This window comes from Salvelinus alpinus, chromosome 1 (genome assembly GCF_045679555.1).
Source record: "Salvelinus alpinus chromosome 1, SLU_Salpinus.1, whole genome shotgun sequence".
In the NCBI taxonomy this organism is placed as follows: domain Eukaryota; kingdom Metazoa; phylum Chordata; class Actinopteri; order Salmoniformes; family Salmonidae; genus Salvelinus; species Salvelinus alpinus.
The window spans coordinates 26,021,614-26,039,206 of record NC_092086.1 but is presented as its reverse complement, the minus strand read 5'-3'; the positions used below and the strand labels follow the sequence as shown (position 1 = coordinate 26,039,206).

The following is a 17,593-nucleotide window of genomic DNA, read 5'->3' as shown; positions in this document are numbered from 1 at the left end:
TGCTGCTATGAGGAAGGAAGACAAATAACCATATGATATGATGGTAGCTGCTGCTGCTGCTATGAGGAAGGAAGACAAATAACCATATCTACCTGACAGGTCGCTCCTACCAGGTGGCGTGGCGAGAATCTGTCTCCGCACCACGTGCTCTCACCACTGGTGTCCCCCAGGGCTCTGTTCTAGGCCCTCTCCTATTCTCGCTATACACCAAGTCACTTGGCTCTGTCATATCCTCACATGGTCTCTCCTATCATTGCTATGCAGACGACACACAATTAATCTTCTCCTTTCCCCCCTCTGATAACCAGGTGGTGAATCGCATCTCTGCATGTCTGGCAGACATATCAGTGTGGATGACGGATCACCACCTCAAGCTGAACCTCGGCAAGACGGAGCTGCTCTTCCTCCCGGGGAAGGACTGCCCGTTCCATGATCTCGCCATCACGGTTGACAACTCCATTGTGTCCTCCTCCCAGAGTGCTAAGAACCTTGGCGTGATCCTGGACAACACCCTGTCGTTCTCAACTAACATCAAGGCGGTGACCCGTTCCTGTAGGTTCATGCTCTACAACATTCGCAGAGTACGACCCTGCCTCACGCAGGAAGCGGCGCAGGTCCTAATCCAGGCACTTGTCATCTCCCGTCTGGATTACTGCAACTCGCTGTTGGCTGGGCTCCCTGCCTGTGCCATTAAACCCCTACAACTCATCCAGAACGCCGCAGCCCGTCTGGTGTTCAACTTTCCCAAGTTCTCTCACGTCACCCCGCTCCTCCGCTCTCTCCACTGGCTTCCAGTTGAAGCTCGCATCCGCTACAAGACCATGGTGCTTGCCTACGGAGCTGTGAGGGGAACGGCACCTCCGTACCTTCAGGCTCTGATCAGGCCCTACACCCAAACAAGGGCACTGCGTTCATCCACCTCTGGCCTGCTCGCCTCCCTACCTCTGAGGAAGTACAGTTCCCGCTCAGCCCAGTCAAAACTGTTCGCTGCTCTGGCACCCCAATGGTGGAACAAACTCCCTCACGACGCCAGGTCAGCGGAGTCAATCACCACCTTCCGGAGACACCTGAAACCCCACCTCTTTAAGGAATACCTAGGATAGGATAAAGTAATCCTTCTAACCCCCCCCCCTTAAAAGAGTTAGATGCACTATTGTAAAGTGGTTGTTCCACTGGATATCATAAGGTGAATGCACCAATTTGTAAGTCGCTCTGGATAAGAGCGTCTGCTAAATGACTTAAATGTAAATGTAAATGTAATGGTAGCTGCTGCTGCTGCTATGAGGAAGGAAGACAAATAACCATATGATATGATGGTAGCTGCTGCTGCTGCTATGAGGAAGGAAGACAAATAACCATATGACATGATGGTAGCTGCTGCTGCTATGAGGAAGGAAGACAAATAACCATATGATATGATGGTAGCTGCTGCTGCTGCTATGAAGAAGGAAGACAAATAACCATATGATATGATGGTAGCTGCTGCTGCTATGAGGAAGGAAGACAAATAACCATATGATATGATGGTAGCTGCTGCTGCTGCTATGAGGAAGGAAGACAAATAACCATATGACATGATGGTAGCTGCTGCTGCTGCTGCTATGAGGAAGGAAGACAAATAACCGTATGATATGATGGTAGCTGCTGCTGCTATGAGGAGGGAAGACAAATAACCATATGATATGATGGTAGCTGCTGCTGCTGCTATGAGGAAGGAAGACAAATAACCATATGATATGATGGTAGCTGCTGCTGCTATGAGGAAGGACGACAAATAACCATATGATATGATGGTAGCTGCTGCTGCTGCTATGAGGAAGGACGACAAATAACCATATGATATGATGGTAGCTGCTGCTGCTATGAGGAAGGAAGACAAATAACCATATGATATGATGGTAGCTGCTGCTGCTGCTATGAGGAAGGACGACAAATAACCATATGATATGATGGTAGCTGCTGCTGCTATGAGGAAGGAAGACAAATAACCATATGATATGATGGTAGCTGCTGCTGCTGCTATGAGGAAGGAAGACAAATAACCATATGACATGATGGTAGCTGCTGCTGCTATGAGGAAGGAAGACAAATAACCATATGATATGATGGTAGCTGCTGCTGCTGCTATGAAGAAGGAAGACAAATAACCATATGATATGATGGTAGCTGCTGCTGCTATGAGGAAGGAAGACAAATAACCATATGATATGATGGTAGCTGCTGCTGCTATGAGGAAGACAAATAACCATATGACATGATGGTAGCTGCTGCTGCTATGAGGAAGACAAATAACCATATGACATGATGGTAGCTGCTGCTGCTGCTATGAGGAAGGAAGACAAATAACCATATGACATGATGGTAGCTGCTGCTATGAGGAAGGAAGACAAATAACCATATGATATGATGGTAGCTGCTGCTGCTGCTATGAGGAAGGAAGACAAATAACCATATGATATGATGGTAGCTGCTGCTGCTGCTATGAGGAAGGAAGACAAATAACCATATGATATGATGGTAGCTGCTGCTGCTGCTATGAGGAAGGAAGACAAAGGAAGACTGTGAACAGTGTGAAGCGAATCAGTGCAAATGTGCAGATACTGTGTGTGTCTTGCATCTCGCTCATCTCAATATCTGCAGTGCTGCTCGTGGCAATGTCATTTCTCTGAGTCTACCTTTATTAGATTGGTAAATTAGTCTAGTCAGTCTAGTCAGCTATCTAAACTTGTAGTAATCATGGCCGAATTACCGACCGGGCACGTGCCCAGGGGTACTGACCTCCAGGGGGGCAACATTGATTTTGTTAGTCACTCTTATTCAGATATCATATTAACATGACATAATGGCAAATTGTGTCAAATTGCAGGAAATTTGCTGTAAAACTGCAACAAAAAAAGGTTCTGTAAAGCAAACGTATTTGTTTACCTTTTGTTAAAGGGATACTTTGTGATTTTGGCAATGAGGTGCTTTATCTACTTCCCCAGAGTCAGATGAACTCATGGATACCAGTTTACGCCTCTGAATCCAGTATGAAGGAAGTTAGAGGTAGTTTGCCAGCCCACAGTGGAGGTGTCATAATACCCATAAAACCTAGCGGTCAAACAGGGAAATGGTTCCAATCGTTTTTCTATTCATAGGGGATTTTAGAAATACTTAAAATAAGGGCTGTGTTTCGTGTAGGCTTATTTATTACTATTATTAGCTAACATTAGATAGTTAATCAAGAGATTTTTACCTTTGCCTCGATTTGGCAGTCTCGTCCAGATCATCATGGCATTTGTAGTTCTTTATGATAGCCACATTAGCAGCTAATTAGCATTTCATTTATTAGGAGTTTATAAAGGCAAATATATTGATAAGTCACCTTGTCTGGGAAAGATTTACAAGGTAATCAAAATGTCACGCCAGGGTAAGCCTACATGAAACATACCTTATTTTAAGTGTCTCTAAAAACCCCTATGGGAATGGTGGAAAAAACGATTGGAACCATTTCCCTGTTTGACCGCTAGGTTTTATGGGTATTATGACTCATACTGTCGTACACTATGCTAACAAGCATTAGTGCAATGACTGGAAGTCTATGGTATCTACTAGCATGCTAGCAGTTACCATAGACTTCCAATCATTGCGCTAACGCTAGTTAGCAACTTCCTTCATACTGCACGCAGAAACATAAACATTATATGAGTTCATCTGACTCTGGAGAAGTAGATAAAGGGCTTCATAGCCAAAATCCTGAAGTATCCCTTTAATAAAATATACATTCTGCTGACAGATCCCGTATTAATTATTATTTTTTTTGTTAATGTGTAGCGGCTAATTTTATAGCTAATAGGATATGAGGATACACCCCTGAACAGTGAGAGGCGTCTACACCCCTCCTATCCTTTTGTGAGGCGTAGTCTTCTTCACGGCAACCGCCTGACAGTCTGTGTATTTACAGTGTGAGAAGAAATGTAAACACGCCACTTTTCATTAAGGCCCTATTCCCTCTCTCCTCTCCTCTGGGGTGCGTGAAAAGAAAGTGATCTCTTTATTCCACATGTTTTTTTAATCCCTCATACGCACCATATAATTAGTGATTATGGGTTTGTCTTTTGGCAGAGAGAGAGACCACAGAAAGAGAGAGAAAGAGAAGAAGGGAAAGGGAGGAAGAGCGAGAGAGAGAGAGAGAAAGAGAGGAAAGGAGGTAGAGAAAGAGGGGGAGAGAGAGAGAGAAGGATGAGAGGACTTTTTCAAATGAAGCAGGGATAGTTGTCAGGGCTTACCTAAGCATCGGTGAGAAAAAACTAAGGGATGAGATGAAAGTATGACAAATGATAGGTTGCAACAACAACGTCAAGATATGATGTGGTATACCCCCCAACCCCTCAGCCTCTCCTCTGTCTTCCATCTCTCCCTCTTGCTCCTTAGCTCATCCCTCCTTTCCTCTCCCTCTCTCCCCCTCTCTCTCTCTCTCTCTCTCTCTCTGTGGCTGGGTCTGACTTTCCCAGAGCAGGGCGGTTGTCTGGTGGAATGTGGCTCTGCTGAGTTTCACACAGGGTCAGGAGAGCCAGCCTCCAGGGAGGGAGCAAGAGAGGGAGAGGGAGAGCGAGAAAGAGAGAGAGAAGAAGAAGAGATTGATGGATAAATATAAAATATATAGAGATACTGACGACTCCAGAGAGAGAGAGAGAGAGAGAGAGAGAGAGAGAGAGAGAGAGAGAGAGAGATCAAAAAAGAAGTAGGTCGGGATAAATATACAGAACAGTACTGTAATACAGAAAGATATTGATTGTAAAACATGCAGGTATCAGGTATTTAAGGCTTTTTAATGCCAATTGGAATTCAATTTAATACCAATTTTGAGGTCTGCGAGCACCACACACCTGCCAATATTCCTCTCCAGAAATGAGCCCATGTTGGTAAAAAGTAGTATTTTTAGGGTTGGCTCTTTCACCAAAGGCTATAGCCTAGCTCATATTAGGCAGGTGTGCTATTTTATCAATAAGTATAGTCCTATAGCCTTACCGTTGTAGTAGCATAGTGGCTAGGCTATTGATGGCTGAAGCATGGGATTCCCATATTAACTGCACCTGCTCATCTGTAAATAGCCCTTCCAATCTACCTCATCCCCATACTGTATTTATTTAGTTATCTTGCTCCTTTGCACCCGAGTATCTCGACTTGCAGATTCATCTTCTGCACATCCTACCATACCAGTGTTTAATTGCTATATTGTAATTACTTTGCCACCATGGCCTATTTATTGCCTTACCTCTCTTATCCTACCTCATTTGTACATGCTGTATATAGATTTTTCTACTGTATTATTGACTGTATGTTTGTTTATTCCATGTGTAACTCTGTGTTGTTGTATGTGTCGAATTGCTATGCTTTATCTTGGCCAGGTCGCAGTTGTAAATGAGAACTTGTTCTCAACCAGCCTACCTGGTTAAATAAAGATGGAATAAAAATAAAATAAAAAGACAACCCCAATGGATTAATCAATAGCTAGATCACAAACTCTGTAATCATGATGCTCAATACCATACCAATCAGCTGCTCAACAGGCAACAACAGAACCTTGTTAAGCTGACTCAGGTGTGCTGTAGCAGGGCTGGATGAAATGCCTGCACACCCAATGACCTAGCTCTTCAGATGGAGAGTTGACCACATGTGTTTTATACAGTAACAGTGCTGTGTATTTTACTTTACATTCAGTGAATCAGGTATCAAATGGCTATACTTTGAAGCAAGGTAGCTAAGCAGGAGGCCTCTACACTGTCTTTTTCCAGTGCCAAGTAAGACATGAAACAAGTTAGCTATTTCATCTGATATATTCAGGAAATGCATTATGGATATTATGATTTGCACCATGTCAAAATAGGATTCAGAATAATGTGTTTGGCTCTTAAGAGATTAATTTGCCTTCTATGTTTTGTTGTGTGCTATGCCTATGCTACATCATTTAGCACCTGAGGAAGTGGGAACTCAAAACACATTAGCTAGATTGCCAACTGTAAATATTATATTTACTGCTAGATAGCCATGGAATTGATCTAACAGTACAGGCCTATATAGACTACTTGATGTCTTCACTGCTCCATTCTGCTGGAGCATCTCAATTACTAGTTCTGAGAAACTAACCAAAATGTCACTGACTGACATTGGTTCAATTATTTAAATTCCATTTCAGATAGTTTTTTTTCTGTTAGCTCAATGTGCACATTGACCTGCAGTTTCTCTGTGGGGCGACAGGTATCCTAGTGGTTCGAGACAGGTAGCCTAGTGGTTAGAGGCAGGGAGCCTAGTGGTTCGAGGCAGGTAGCCTAGTGGTTAGACGCAGGTAGCCTAGTGGTTAGAGGCAGGTAGCTTAGTGGTTAGAGACAGGTAGCCTAGTGGTTAGAGGCAGGTAGCCTAGTGGTTAGAGGCAGGTAGCCTAGTGGTTAGAGGCAGGTAGCCTAGTGGTTAGAGGCAGGTAGCCTAGTGGTTAGAGGCATGAAGCCTAGTGGTTAGAGGCAGGTAGCCTAGTGGTTAGAGGCAGGTAGCCTAGTGGTTAGAGGCCGGTAGCCTAGTGGTTAGAGGCAGGTAGCCTAGTGGTTAGACGCAGGTAGCCTAGTGGTTAGACGCAGGTAGCCTAGTGGTTAGAGGCAGGTAGCCTAATGGTTAGAGACAGGTAGCCTAATGGTTAGAGACAGGTAGCCTAGTGGTTAGACGCAGGTAGCCTAGTGGTTAGAGGCAGGTAGCCTAGTGGTTAGAGACAGGTAGCCTAGTGGTTAGAGACAGGTAGCCTAGTGGTTAGAGGCAGGTAGCCTAATGGTTAGAGGCAGGTAGCCTAATGGTTAGATACAGGTAGCCTAATGGTTAGAGACAGGTAGCCTAGTGGTTAGAGGCAGGTAGCCTAGTGGTTAGAGGCAGATAGCCTAGTGGTTAGAGACAGGTAGCCTAGTGGTTAGAGGCAGGTAGCCTAGTGGTAAGAGGCAGGTAGCCTAGTGGTTAGAGCATTGGGCCAGTAACCAAAAGGTTGCTAGATCATATCCCCGAGCTGATAAGGTAAAAATCTGTCGTTTCCCTGAACAAGGCAGTTAACCAACTGTTCCCAGGCTGTCATTGTAAATAAGAATCTGTTCTTAACTGACTTGCCTAGTTAAATAAAAATAAATAAATACAATTCTCTAGAGTTAATCAGATCATGCCCAAACTGTGTGATGTAGTAGGGAATTGTAGTTTCCAACAGACCAATGTTCTACATAGTTTAGTGCAGAAAACATGATAATTAACTACAATTACCATAATCCATTGCGTGACTACTTGTCCGGTCTGTGTTTCTTTTACGCCTGCTACATAAGAGACAGAAAACTTCATGATCAAGAGGGGAAACACAGAGAGCAGTTGCTTCGAGAGGTATCGCTACCTGAAAATACATGATCTAAGTGATTGATAGTTGGTATTTAGCAGTCATAACCTATGCCTTATTTACTTTGAAGTATTTTACTTTGAACTTCTGTCACGTCCGTCGTTTAATAAATAAGTAGACCAAGGTGCAGCGTGTGTAGCGTTCCACATATTATTGAGGTGAAACTTCAAACAAATAAATAAACAAACGTGCAGTTCGTAGCACACATAGCACTAGACAAAACAATATCCCACAAACGCAGGTGGGAAAAGGAGCACACTAAGTATGATCCCCAATTAGAGGCAACGATCATCAGCTGCCTCCAATTGGGAACCATACTCACACCAACATAGAAATGAAAGACTAGAACACCCCCTAGTCACGCCCTGACCTAAAACACCATAGAGAACCACGAGGGCTCTCTATGGTCAGGGCGTGACAACTACTGAGATAGTGATTTTGACAGTCAGCATTGACAGCAGCTCTATAGAGATGAGATGACTTGGAATGAAATAATAAAGTCATCAAATAAACAAATGTAATATACACAACTGAAATATTTTTAAGTAATGTGAATAAATGGTGGTTAATAAGTGATAAGCAGTAATGGGCAGTCAGTACCTTCATTGGACTTCTATTAATTGTTTTATTCTGTGTTGTTACAGCATTACAACCGACATAGTGCATAACGCATTTAAAGTAAATAAATAAATATTGAAACCGAAATTTAAAATATTCATAATTTTTTAATAATCTAACTGAAACCTTTTCAAACTTAATTTAAGACATTTTAAGACTTATTAAGGCCTTTAAATCAGATAAATGAATTGAATCGTTTTTAAGACTCTTTAAGGACCCGCGGACACCCTGACATGGGATACCCATGCTGTCACCCATGAGAAAGGAATGAAAGAGTGACTCAGACAGATGATATAAAAGACAGGAGGCCTGGATGTCCCTCTGAAATTAAACCAGTGAGAAATACAGGGTTTTTCGGCTTTCAATGGGAAATTTCCTCTATTCTTTTCCTGGGGCTTTAGAAATGACACCAGATGCCTGTTCCCGTTTAAAAAGGGCCATGTTCTCAGTGGGGTCCTGATCTGTCAGAGACACACAGGGACCAGAGAATACCCAGGGGGACAGAGGAATGGACTGACTGGGCTGAGGGCCCGCTGGAGGGGAAGTCCAGAGTCAGACAAGCTCTCTCTCTCTCTCTCTGCAAAAACAGTCGATCTAGAAACAGGGAGAGGACAGAACAGTCGATCTAGAAACAGGGAGAGGACAGAACAGTCGATCTAGAAACGAGGAGAGGACAGCACAGTTGATCTAGAAACGAGGAGAGGACAGCACAGTCGATCTAGAAACGAGGAGAGGACAGCACAGTCGATCTAGAAACAGGGAGAGGACAGCACAGTCGATCTAGAAACAGGGAGAGGACAGAACAGTCGATCTAGAAACGAGGAGAGGACAGCACAGTTGATCTAGAAACGAGGAGAGGACAGCACAGTCGATCTAGAAACGAGGAGAGGACAGAACAGTCGATCTAGAAACAGGGAGAGGACAGAACAGTCAATGCAGTTGCTTTCCAGACTAGAGAGGATGGGAGAGGAATGTAGAAAGTGAGGGAAGGAAGGAGGTAGAGAGGGAGGGCTGTGGCTCCAGTGCTGCAGGCTCATTGGGGCAGGTGGAGATGGAGAGAGAGCCAAAAGGAGGGATACTTCACTCAGCAGCCTGATAATACCCCTCCAGTCCTCCAGTCTCAGCTGCGCCTTACTGGGGCTTGGCTCACAGAGCTCCATGCTAGCTAGCTACCAATCACTGGGGCTATTGTTAGGACTGAGAGAGAAAGAGAGAGGGGAAGGGGGAATAGGGGGTAAAAGAGAGAGAGAGGAGGTAGAGTGAGAAGGGTAGAGATGGAGAGAGAGGTTTGGAGGGGTAGAGAGAGAGAGCGTAAGGAAGAGAGAGGTAGAGAAAGAGAGACTAAGAGGTAGAGAGAGAAGGAGAGGGAGAGAGAGAGGGGGAAAGAGAGATGAGAAGGAGAGAGGGAGAGAGGAAAGGAATGAGAGCAAGCCAAGTTTAAACAGGAGCTGAGGGTTGTGAAAGGATGAGAAACAGGAGGTGAAAACAACAGACCAAAAAAACGACAGACGACCCCCCTCACACACACTGGCCCTCTTGGCTTGACCCTGGTGGAACCCCTTGTAAACAATGGAGTTAATCAAAAGTGTGTTAGGCTGACTGACTGGCTGTCAGGTGGGGGGGCCTGCTCTAAGGGGCCCTGCTCCACACAACCACAAAGCTAGCAGTGTGACCAGCCCCCTTCTCCCAAACCCCCCACTCATTCACTCTCCCTCAGAACACACGCATGCACCACGCACACAAACACACACACCTCACAACGCCACGTCGTCTGTCTCCTGGAGCCAATAAGGATGTAATCAGTTCTGATCTCAAACTAAGCGCCGTCTACGTCTCGGGATAATGACACATACATTGCCCTGCCAGGGTCCCCAGCTGATGACACGTATTTGACCTGGGCCCACAGTTGTCATCGACCTCAGGCAAGAGGAAGTATTGATATACAGCAACAAGACACTGGACTTCTATCATAGACGTTGATACACACGTAACCACAGATATACAAAGAGCACATCACACTGACACACTGACACATCACACTGACACATCACACACACATCACACTGACACACTGACACACACTGACACATCACACATACTGACACATCACACTGACACACTGACACATCACACACACTGACACATCACACACACTGACACATCACACACACTGACACAGTGACACATCACACACACCGACACATCACACACTGACACATCACACACACTGACACATCACACACACTGACACAGTGACATATCACACACACACACGCTGACACATCATAAACACTGACACAGCCACAAAGTCAGATTCCACAGCCACAAAGTCAGATTCCACAGCCACAAAGTCAGATTCTACAGCCACAAAGTCAGATTCCACAGCCACAAAGTCAGATTCCACAGCCACAGTCAGATTCCACAGCAACAAAGTCAGATTCCACAAACACAAAGTCAGATTCCACAGCCACAAAGTCAGATTCTACAGCCACAAAGTCAGATTCTACAGCCACAAAGTCAGATTCCACAGCCACAAAGTCAGATTCTCCAGCCACAAAGTCAGATTCCACAGCCACAAAGTCAGATTCCACAGCCACAAAGTCAGATTCTACAGCCACAAAGTCAGATTCTACAGCCACAGAGTCAGATTCTACAGCCACAAAGTCAGATTCCACAGCCACAAAGTCAGATTCTACAGCCACAAAGTCAGATTCCACAGCCACAAAGTCAGATTCCACAGCCACAAAGTCAGATTCTACAGCCACAAAGTCAGATTCCACAGCCACAACGTCAGATTCCACAGCCACAAAGTCAGATTCCACAGCCACAAAGTCAGATTCTACAGCCACAAAGTCAGATTCTACAGCCACAAAGTCAGATTCTACAGCCACAAAGTCAAAATTGGCTACAGAAATTAGCTTTTTAATTTTTATTTTAATGTGAAGGTTAGGCATAAGGTTAGCAGTGTGGTTAAGGTTAGGGTTCAAATCTAATTTTAAGAAGATACATTGTAGAAATAGGTGAGGTTTAGCCATATTGATGACTTTGTGGCTGTGGAAGCTAGTGACGACCGGAAAAGACATGCGTACACACAAACACACACACTCCTGTACCTCTGTGATGATGAAGAAGTCATCTCCGGGGTCTCCCTGTACCACGATCTTCTCCCCGTCCTCAAACTGGACCGGCTCCAGAGAATCAGCTACAGTCAGACGCTCCCACTTGTCCAGAGACTCTGCAGGGGGACAAGAGGGTCAACAACAGAGACAAACAATAATATTGGGCCATACGAACATATACACGTGCGCTCGCACGCACGCACACATGCGCACACACACACACACACACACACACACACACACACACACACACACACACACACACACACACACACACACACACACACACACACACACACACACACACACACACACACACACACACACACACACACACACACACACACACACACTCCTATGTTGAGAGACAGGCCCTCAATGTATAATTGAGTTAGTGTGTACTGTAGTCAGTCAATGGGTTGAGGTTTCATCACACAAAGATCTGACTATTAGATGACCTCTTTAATACACTTTGTGGGAGGAGACTGTGTGTCCAGTATGATTGGTGCTGAGTGTTAGAATGTAGGTGACTACACAGTATAGGAAATATCCAATTGGCTTATTGACAGAGGGGAAATTGGAAGGCACTGGCAGTGCTGATTTCTACTGGTCCCTATGCAGCAGTGTTGGGGAATAAGTGTGTGTGTGTGTGTGTGTGTGTGTGTGTGTGTGTGTGTGTGTGTGTGTGTGAGCGTCCCCCACTGCACTGGCCACAGTAGATAATGGCTCCTGTTTAAACACTCATATGTAATTGGGGCAGCTCCCCTCCTTCCGACCTCACACTAATCCACTCACTCAGCAAGAGACATTACCTCCCTCCCATCTCCAACCTCCTCTCCCCCACCCCTCTTCCTCCTCCTCTCCCTCCCGTTCCTCCTCCTCTCCCCCCTCCTCCTCCTCTCCCTCCTCTCCATCTCCTCTCCCCCCTCCCTCATCCTCCCTCCTCTCCCCCATTTTCCAAGTAAAGAGACAGGACTAACAGCTACCATTCATACTGTATGACCACATCAGGGTCTGTATACTGTGTAGCAGTACAGTAGCATTTCAGTAGTAGGCTACACAGGGCTCTGAAGGAGTGATTCAACAGAGTGGATATTTCTAGAAGGTGAGGGTATTTTCAGGTCTTGGCTATAAAAAGGTCTTATACTTGGAGAAGTGCTGAATACATTACGGCAACATTCAGCCATATATAGTATAGTGAACCATCAATGACAACCACATTTACTACATTTAACTCCAACACCAATATTATTATCCAATTCATAGGTTTCAAGTTAAGGGTTATGTGAGTTGTGTGGGTGAGCTGCGGCTCCATCCCTATCCCAAAACTGAACCCTCAACTTAACCATTCCGAATGAATGGCAAAACTTAACCTTTGAAATTTGACGGCTACGGACAAGCGTCTGATTCTGCTGCAGTGGGCCTGTGAGAGCTTGTTGTGTGTGTGCGTTATTGGCATGGCAAACACATGTTAACATTGCCAAAGCAAGTGAAGTAGATAATAAACAGATAATAAACAGAAGTGAAATAAATAATAAAAATGAACAGTAAACATTACACTCACAAAAGTTCCAAAAGAATAAAGACATTTCAAATGTCATATTATGTATATATATATACACAGTGTTGTAACGATGTGCAAATAGTGAAAGTACAAAATGGAAAATAAATAAAAATAAATATGGGTTGTATTTACAATGGTGTTTGTTCTTCACTGGTTGACCTATTCTTGTGGGCAGTGTGCACATAGCCTGTTTCTCTTGAGAGCCAGGTTGAGGCCCTTCTCAATAGCAAGGCTATGCTCACTGAGTCTGTACATAGTCAAAGCTTTCCTTAAGTTTGGGTCAGTCACAGTGGTCAGGTATTCTGCCACTGTGTACTCTCTGTTTAGGGCCAAATAGCATTTTAGTTTGCTCTGTTTTTCTGTTAATTCTTTCCAATGTGTCAAGTCTTTTTGTTTTCTCATGATTTGGTTGGGTCTAATTGTGTTGCTGTCCTGGGGCTCTGTGGGGTCTGTTTGTGTTTGTGAACAGAGTCCCAGGACCAGCTTGCTGAGGGGGCTCTTCTCCAGGTTCATCTCTCTGTAGGGGAAGGTGTTTTGTTAGGAAATCGCTTCCTTTTAGGTGGTTGTAGAATAGAAAGTCTCTTTTCTGGATTTGGATAATTAGTGGGTATTGGTCTAATTCTGCTCTGTATGCATTAGTTGGTGTTTTAAGTTGTACATGGAAGATATTTGGTGTTTGTCCCATTTTGTGAATTCCTGGTTGGTGATCAGACCTCCAGACCTCACAACCATGAAGGGCAATGGGTTCTATAACTGATTCAAGTATTTTTAGCCAGACCCGAATTGGTATGTCAAATTTTATGCTCCTTTTGATGGCATAGAAGGCCCTTCTTGCCTTGTCTCTCAGCTCGTTCACAGCTTTGTGGAAGTTACATGTGGTGCTGATGTTTAGGCAGAGGTATGTATCGTTTTTGTGTGCTCTAGAGCAACGCTGTCTAGATGTGTCTCTCTCTCTCTAGACCACATGTCAAACTCACTCCACAGAGGACCGAGAGTCTGCAGGTTTTCGCTCCTCCCTTGTACTTGATTGATGAGTTAAGCTTACTAATTACTAAAGAACTCCCCTCACCTGATTGTCTAGGTCTTAATTGAAAGGAATAAACTAAAACCGGCAGACAGTAGGCTCTCCATGGAATGAGTTAGACAGCCCTGCTCTAGACTGTTGTATCACCAGGCCATAGTGAGATCCTCTAGAAGATGTTGAAGTAACTAACAGCTAACACAGTGGTAATGTGAACCTCAGTCTCTGTCAGTCTCCTCACAGTATCAACATTTCACACTCTGCAGAGCCTTCACCCCACTTAACTAACCCCCTTCACTGGGGGCACACTGGTCATTGGGTGTGTGTCTGGGTGAGAGAGTTAGAGAGCGAGTGTGTGTGTGTGTGTGTGTGTGTGTCTGGGTAAGAAAGAGAAAGAGAGAGTGTGTGTGTGTGTCTGGGTAAGAAAGAGAGAGTGTGTGTGTGTCTGGGTAAGAAAGAGAGAGAGAGTGTGTGTGTGTGTGTCTGAGTAAGAGAGAGAGGGTGTGTGTGTGTGTGTGTGTGTGTGTGTGTGTGTGTGTGTGTGTGTGTGGGGGGGTAAGAAAGAGAGAGAGAGTGTGTGTGTCTGGGTATGAAAGAGAGAGAGAGAGTGTGTGTGTCTGGGTACGAAAGACCGAGAGACAGAGTGTGTGTGTGTGTGTGTGTGTGTCTGCCTGTGTGTCTGCCACCAGAGAGCATGTTGTTCTCTCCCCCTTTAACCCCAAACAACATCAAGGGATTGTACCCAGTTTCGTGGCTATCGCTGAATTCAAAGACAAACAAAAACACTCCTGCCTCCATCCCTTCCTCCCTCGCTCCCTTCCTTCCTCCCTCGCTCCCTCCCTCCCTTCCTCCTCAAAGGAGGGAGGAGAAAAGAGAGGGAAGAAAAGAAGTTTGAAGAGAGAAGTCGGTGTTTGAATACGGGCCTTGTTGGGGCCGTAAAAGGAGGTACATGGGGGCAAAGAAAACGAGAGTTAGAGGGGGATAGAGCTGAGGAGGAGGAGGAGGAGAGGCCCTGTGTGTTTACTCAGCCAGATAATAACCCCACACAGGAGGCATGTCCTCTACGCACGCACGCACGCATGCACGCACATGCGAGTGAACACACACACTGCAACAAGGTCAGAAAAGGTAAACTGCCCTGTGCCCCTCTTAACAGGGTTGGGGGGAGGGTCAATTATACATATTATTGTGAATCAATAATAAGCCCTAACCCTTCCTTTTGATTGCTATGCCAAAAAACCTCACTAGTTTCACAGGCTATGCTCAACGTAAAACACCCACACCACCCCCAAAAATGGTCTGTCCTCAGTTGCAACACTCACTACCGAGTTCCAAACTGCCTCTGGAAGCAACGTCAACACAAGAACCCTTCGTCGGGAGCTTCCTGAAATGGGTTTCCATGGCCGAGCAGCAGCACACAAGCCTAAGATCACCATGTGCAATGCCAAGCGTCGGCTGCAATGGTGTAAAGCTTGGTCCATTGAAATCTGGAGCAGTGTAAAAGTTTGGTGGGTGAGGAATAATGGTCTGGGGCTGTTTTTCATGGTTCGGGCTACAGGCCCCTTAGTTCCAGTGAAGGGAATGACATTCTAGACGATTCTGTGCTCCCAACTTTTTGGCAACGGTTTGGGGAAGGCCCTTTCCTGTTCAGCATGACAATGCCCCCATGCACAAAGCGAGATCCATACAGAAATGTTTTTTGTCCAGATCGGTGTGGAGGAACTTGACTGGCCTGCACAGAGCCCTGACCTCAACCCCATCGAACACCTTTGGGATGAATTGGAACACCGACTGCGAGCCGGGCCTAATCGCCCAACATCAATGCCCGACCTAACTAATGTTCATGGCTGAATGGAAACAAGTTCCCGCAGCAATGTTCCAACATCTAGTGGAAGGCCTTCCCAGAAGAGTGGAGGCTGTTATAGCAGCAAAGGGGGACCAACTCCAAATTAATGGCCATGATTTTGGAATGAGATGTTTGAGGAGCAGGTGTCCACATACTTTTGGTCATGTAGTGTATGATGAAAGTAGGTCGAGAAAGATAGGTCCTCACATCACATACACACTGTAAAGAGAGAGAGATAGACCCTCACATCACATACACACTGTAAAGAGAGAGAGATAGGTCCTCACATCATACACACTGTAAAGAGAGAGAGATAGACCCTCACATCACATACACACTGTAAAGAGAGAGAGATAGACCCTCACATCACATACACACTGTAAAGAGAGAGAGATAGGTCTTCACATCACATACACACTGTAAAGAGAGAGAGATAGACCCTCACATCATACACACTGTAAAGAGAGAGAGATAGACCCTCACATCATACACACTGTAAAGAGAGAGAGATAGACCCTCACATCATACACACTGTAAAGAGAGAGAGAGATAGGTCTTCACATCACATACACACTGTAAAGAGAGAGAGGTCCTCACATCACATACACACTGTAAAGAGAGAGAGATAGACCCTCACATCATACACACTGTAAAGAGAGAGAGATAGACCCTCACATCATACACACTGTAAAGAGAGAGAGATAGGTCTTCACATCACATACACACTGTAAAGAGAGAGAGATAGGTCTTCACATCACATACACACTGTAAAGAGAGAGAGGTCCTCACATCACATACACACTGTAAAGAGAGAGAGAGGTCCTCACATCACATACACACTGTAAAGAGAGAGAGATAGGTTTTCACATCACATACACACTGTAAAGAGAGAGAGATAGGTTTTCACATCACATACACACTGTAAAGAGAGAGAGAGGTCCTCACATCACATACACACTGTAAAGAGAGAGAGATAGGTTTTCACATCACATACACACTGTAAAGAGAGAGAGATAGGTCTTCACATCACATTCACATTGTAAAGAGAGAGAGATATACCCTCACATCACATACACACTGTAAAGAGAGAGAGAGGTTCTCACATCACATACACATTGTAAAGAGAGAGATATATACCCTCACATCACATACACACTGTAAAGAGAGAGAGAGGTCCTCACATCACATACACACTGTAAAGAGAGAGAGAGGTCCTCACATCACATACACACTGTAAAGAGAGAGAGAGGTCCTCACATCACATACACACTGTAAAGAGAGAGAGAGGTTCTCACATCATACACACTGTAAAGGGAGAGATATAGACCCTCACATCACATACACACTGTAAAGGAAGAGAGATAGACCCTCACATCACATACACACTGTAAAGAGAGAGAGATAGACCTTCACATCACATACACACTGTAAAGAGAGAGAGATAGACATTCACATCACATACACACTGTAAAGAGAGAGAGATAGGTCTTCACATCACATACACACTGTAAAGAGAGAGAGATAGGCCCTCACATCACATACACACTGTAAAGAGAGAGAGGTTCTCACATCATACACACTGTAAAGGGAGAGAGATAGACCCTCACATCACATACACACTGTAAAGGAAGAGAGATAGACCCTCACATCACATACACACTGTAAAGAGAGAGAGATAGACCTTCACATCACATACACACTGTAAAGAGAGAGAGATAGACATTCACATCACATACACACTGTAAAGAGAGAGAGATAGGTCTTCACATCACATACACACTGTAAAGAGAGAGAGATAGGTCTTCACATCACATACACACTGTAAAGAGAGAGAGATAGGTCTTCACATCACATACACACTGTAAAGAGAGAGAGATAGGTCTTCACATCACATACACACTGTAAAGAGAGAGAGATAGACCTTCACATCACATACACACTGTAAAGAGAGAGAGATAGACATTCACATCACATACACACTGTAAAGAGAGAGAGATAGGTCTTCACATCACATACACACTGTAAA

The 17,593-nt window shown here is 44.7% G+C and overlaps 1 protein-coding gene across 2 annotated transcripts in view; it reads right to left on the bottom strand.

Moving 5' to 3' along the window:
* Positions 1-17,593, bottom strand: part of prkar1b (protein kinase, cAMP-dependent, regulatory, type I, beta) — a 312,635-nt gene that overhangs the window by 18,777 nt on the left and 276,265 nt on the right. For both annotated transcript variants that reach the window (XM_071394868.1, XM_071394869.1), the window contains one exon: positions 11,131-11,252. In XM_071394868.1, coding sequence (XP_071250969.1) covers positions 11,131-11,252 — 122 coding nt within the window. The remainder of the gene's footprint in view (positions 1-11,130; positions 11,253-17,593) is intronic.